Source organism: Clarias gariepinus, chromosome 1, assembly GCF_024256425.1.
Source record: "Clarias gariepinus isolate MV-2021 ecotype Netherlands chromosome 1, CGAR_prim_01v2, whole genome shotgun sequence".
NCBI lineage: Eukaryota > Metazoa > Chordata > Actinopteri > Siluriformes > Clariidae > Clarias > Clarias gariepinus.
Window position 1 is genome coordinate 38,640,570 of NC_071100.1, and position 4,632 is coordinate 38,645,201.

General features: G+C 40.0%; 1 protein-coding gene across 2 annotated transcripts; it reads left to right on the forward strand.

The window, feature by feature from the left end:
* The first annotated feature begins 502 nt into the window (after positions 1–502).
* tmem236 (transmembrane protein 236) lies at positions 503–4,428 on the forward strand. 2 transcript variants are annotated; one of them, XM_053502067.1, is made up of 4 exons: positions 503–819; positions 1,375–1,447; positions 2,770–2,893; positions 3,811–4,428. In XM_053502067.1, the coding sequence occupies exons 1-4, from the start codon at positions 563–565 to the stop codon at positions 4,386–4,388; spliced, it is 1,032 nt and encodes a 343-aa protein (XP_053358042.1). In that variant the 5' UTR covers positions 503–562; the 3' UTR covers positions 4,389–4,428. The 2 variants fall into 2 exon arrangements, with proteins under 2 accessions (XP_053358042.1, XP_053358052.1); XM_053502077.1 differs by having other exon boundaries at positions 3,814–4,428.
* The last annotated feature ends 204 nt before the right edge of the window (positions 4,429–4,632 follow it).

Sequence of the window (4,632 nt, forward strand, 5' to 3'; positions counted from 1 at the left end):
ACACCCACCAAATGAAGGATTTTTTTGTGTGTGATCCGAGATCATCAGTTTTTGAAACACTTAATATTATCAATCATGCCACAATGAAAGTCAATGAGATCACAATTATTTCTATTGTGATGTCTGATTTGAACATTAACCCAACTCCCGACCTCTATCTGTATGATTTTACATGTTCTGCTGCTTCCACAATATTGGCCGATTGGATAATTGCATGAATAAATACACGAGTACAGATTTTTCTATTGAAGTGGCCTTTGAGTGTCATACATAAATAACTGTCACTTCACCACCACATTATGCTCACACCAAAACCGAAACTACATTAAGCAGCCACTTCAATTTGTCCACTTGAGTAAATTTTTGTGACCTCTATAAAAAGGAAAACATGACTTCTTCATTGCTATGACAATAAAAATGAATAGGACTGGAAGTGCAGTGTAAGCAGTAGCAGTGTCCAGAGTCCAGAGTTAGTTGTGTGAACTAGTGTGTGTCTGTGGGGGTAGTGGATGCACCTGCCGCGGCTCTCGCTCGAGTCGATGTGGACTATTTCCCCCTAATCATGATGACTTCTGGAAGGACAATAAAGCTTATCCTGTATGAAGTGATAGAGTTTGCGTTTCTATGTGTGCCTGTGTTTGTGGTTCTGGAGCGATTCGCCTCGCTTATACGCGCTGTGAAGTTTAACGACGCTACGGCTTATTGGTTGGTGGTGGCAGCATCCATAGCCTATGTGACCTCGGTGTCCCTGTTGGTCTGGGTGCCTCTGAAATTCTTCGTTCTAAGGTCCAGGGGGATCTTTAAAGAAGTCACTAACTGGTAAGTGTGTGTTGCCTTTTACATAATGACCCACAATAAGCATCAATTCTTGAGTTTACACAGAAAATTCCTTTGCATGTTTAGGAATCCAATCTTTCAATTACTCATCTTCAATAAACACTTTATCCTATTAGGGTTACAGTAAATCCAGGATTATCCCAGGATACACTCAGTGTATTGAAAAGTTCTATTTACACACTAATTCGCACCATAAGTTTATATTTACACAGACAGTCTATGTGACGTTATTGTAACTCGAGGAACCCCACATAGACACAGTGGGAACAACAGAACCTCTATACAGGCAGTCGCCAAGTCTAAATAGAACCCGAGGACACTGGAGCTGTAAGATAGCAACCCACTTCCCCAAGCCACTCTGAAAGAAGTATCATTTTTGAAAAAAGTAACAAGCTACTATAGATCACCCACCTAAGGTAATGCTCTATAATAATGCTCTGAAATGCATATCGCTTTATCTATCCGAGGAGTTTCTTCTGCACCATAGCCTCGATTAAATAGGAAGAGTGTTAATCATGTAAATCTGTGCTTTTACAGGAGACCTGTGACTCTAGCCCATGCACTTCTCTGCACCCTCCCATGTTTTGCTATTCTCATTGCCAGCTCAAAGGTAACATCACGATCGTATAGTACTTCCACTTAGCATTTTGTTTAATAATTCATTGTGGGCAAATTCCAATGGCTCTGCAGGTCTTTATAAGGCACTGATTTAAACTGTTGATGGTGTTAAAAGCTATTGTAATTGACCTGAAACTTCTTCACACGAAATTGTTATTTTAATTGTCACATAACTTTTTTTTTTTTTTTAAAGAGATTATCATAACTTACACTAAATGTGGGTAATAAGTCTAGCTTTGATGATGGCATAGTAGTCTATGAAATGCACCCCTAATGTAGCTAACAATATACTTAGGCCTAAAGTAACTTTACATCGATTAGACATAACATTACAATGCGAAACATTATACCCTATATTGTGTAGATTCCCTTCGTGTCACCGGGGCAGCTCTGGTCCCTTTGGGTCATGTCTTCCTTGGGGTACTTTAAATGGTGGGTTGGGGCCGCTATGGATCGGACTTGTTTATTGGTCCACCCTATGGCTGCTTGATTGGTTTGGGATGTGTTGAGTTTGGAGAATGGGTCTGCTGGTTCTTTACCTGCTGGATCCCGAGTGTGGAGGGCTGAGGTGTGTCAGATGTTCTGGTGCATTTCTATCATGGCCAGCATTGATTTGATCAATTTGTACTTCATTGGCTTTTCTATGGGATTAAATCAGATGGGCTGGCCTTTGGTCTCTGAGGGGAATGGGTGATTCTTGGGTGCCCTTTATCCTGTCACCAGTTTACCGGTCTATTATTGATAATGTTAAAGTGGTAATGTTGTGTAGTGTTCACGTTATGGCTGGTTTGTGTACATTGAAGTCCCAATGCATTAGATAACAGAACAAACAATCTTATTGATTCTTTATTATACATTTGTGGTTATAATGATTCCTTTGAGATTTGGTGAGTGTGAATGCCATAGAGGTTTAAACCAAACAGTATAATTTGAAACAAATGTGTAATGCTTCATCACTAAGGTATTTCTTCTAATGCTTTAAAAGAAACGTGGAGAGTCATGTGTGGGTAATTCAGTAAGCTATTCTAAAAACAACAGTTTTATTATTAACTTGAGGCATGCCAGTTAGATTGCATTGGAATGTCAATTGTACAAAAAGCTTTGAATAGGATTGTTTAGGGTTTTGAGTATGTCACTGACAGACATAGCAACATCTTTTATAAGTTTAGCCTGATATTTTGCTGTACAATGTGTGCATTGATTCGTTCATTAACTTTTGACTATACGTCAGATTGACAATTATTTTTCGTACTTTCTCAGGTTCTCACAGGTAGTGTTGAACAGCTCACCTCACTTCTCTTTACGTCTTAACAGGTTCAGTTGGACAGAGGAGTTTTATGTGATCACTTTAGTGAGCTTCCAGTCTCACTCGTGCTCTTTGCCCTCATCTGCGTAGACATTTTAGAAAGAATTCGTCCATACCCTCTGAGAGGACAAGGTATGGCTTACTAAGTTATTCTACATGTAAACTGTATTCTAGCAACAATATGTTAACTGTAGAAAAAAAGGTTTAATTGCAAAGCGAATGTATTCTTACTTTCTTCTTTAATAGAAATATTTGTAAACTCCACATTCATGCAATTATCTAATCATGTGGCAGCAGCACAATGCATAAAGTCATGCAGATATGCGCAGAAGAAGATAAAACCTTAGAATGAGGAAAATGTGATCTAAGTGAATATATCCTCTCAGCTCAAATTCAGGCAGGAATACCCACACCACAATCCACTCACTCACTCACTCACTCACTCACTCACTCACTCACTCACTTATAGTCTATATAATGCTTTATCCTGTATACAGGGTCATGGGGCCTGGAGCCAATCCTAGGAGACTTAGGGAACAAGGTGGGGTACACCCTCAACAGGGTGTCAATCCATCGCAGGACACACACATATAGAAACTTACACACTCATTCACACACTACGGGCAATTTGGGAACACCAATTAGACTAATCTGCATGTTTTTCGACTGTGGGAAGAAACCGGAGTACCCATGGGGGAAACCCACCAAGCACAGGGAGAACATGCAAACTCCATGCACACAGAGCTGAGAAGGGAATCAAACCAAGACCCTGGAGATGCTAGGCCACTAAGCTAACCACTAAGCCCCCAAGCCACCCACTACAATACAAGTCATTGAATATATCTGGGTGCTTTTATGCACTGTGCTGATGGGTGGCTGATTGGATAATTACATGAATGAGCAGGTGTACATGTTCCTATTTAAGTGGCCAAAAAGTCTATGCTCTTAAAACTCAAATTACTAATCATAAATTATTATAAAGGGGTTTAAGTAAAATGAAGTTATTTAAAAAATCTAAATAAGGTTTTAAATGGTTTTGTCTTCTGAAGCAGATCTTCTGGACTTTGATGTTCCTAGCCCTGTTCTGACTCACCTGGAGCACGTGTCCACAGTGTCATCACAACTGCAGGCTAACAGAGGTGCAAATGGATCGGTGTTGAGGTCAGAATTTAAGAGCACAGGCATGGATGGCGTCTCGCATCCTTCAAGTATGGCCTACCTGTATTCCTCTGACTCACACTCTGGTTTTCTTCGATTCATCTGGGTTCGAGACCCTCGCCCTGAGGTCCTCCTGGACACATTTATGTTCTGGCTGGACACAGTGGAGATGGTCCGAGTGGCTGGGGTTCAGGAGGTCTACAAATCAAACTGGGTCTTTCCAATCTATATCCTAAGCTTCTTCTCCATTCTGCGTGTGGTTGTAACTCCTTACAATCCAATGCTGGCTTTTTTAGGGGTGGTAGTACAGGAAATGCCCTTCCTGGTTTTACGGATCTGCCTAGTCATTGTCTTTGGTTATGTATCTCCGGTACTCTATATTATGAAGAATCTGCTCACATGTCTGACTTTTGTTTACTTTAATTTCCTGACCAAGCTGAAGGTGTTTAATAGAGGAAGCTTGTTTTGAGACCTCACTAGGGGAAACTACCGAGGACTGGAACTTTGGAACTCAGCTCAACTTAATTTGTATTATGTGTTATCTATCTGCACAATAATATTTTGCTATATTAAACAGGTGGGCAGGGGACAGGTGGTTTTGATTTGGGGTGGTAAATAAAGTTAGCTAAATTATTTACAAATTAAAAAAGGTAAACTTTGTAACCACACAAAAATTTTTTTTTACCCATTTTCTGTGAAACCATATTTTAATT

Excerpts from the sequence above, each read along its gene's own strand:
- tmem236 (XM_053502067.1), top strand. The coding sequence starts at position 563 with ATGATGACTTCTGGAAGGACAATAAAGCTTATCCTGTATGAAGTGATA. Across the intron at positions 1,448-2,769 it reads TTCTCATTGCCAGCTCAAAG|GTTCAGTTGGACAGAGGAGT; the intron begins GTAACATCACGA and ends ACGTCTTAACAG. Across the intron at positions 2,894-3,810 it reads ATACCCTCTGAGAGGACAAG|CAGATCTTCTGGACTTTGAT; the intron begins GTATGGCTTACT and ends TGTCTTCTGAAG.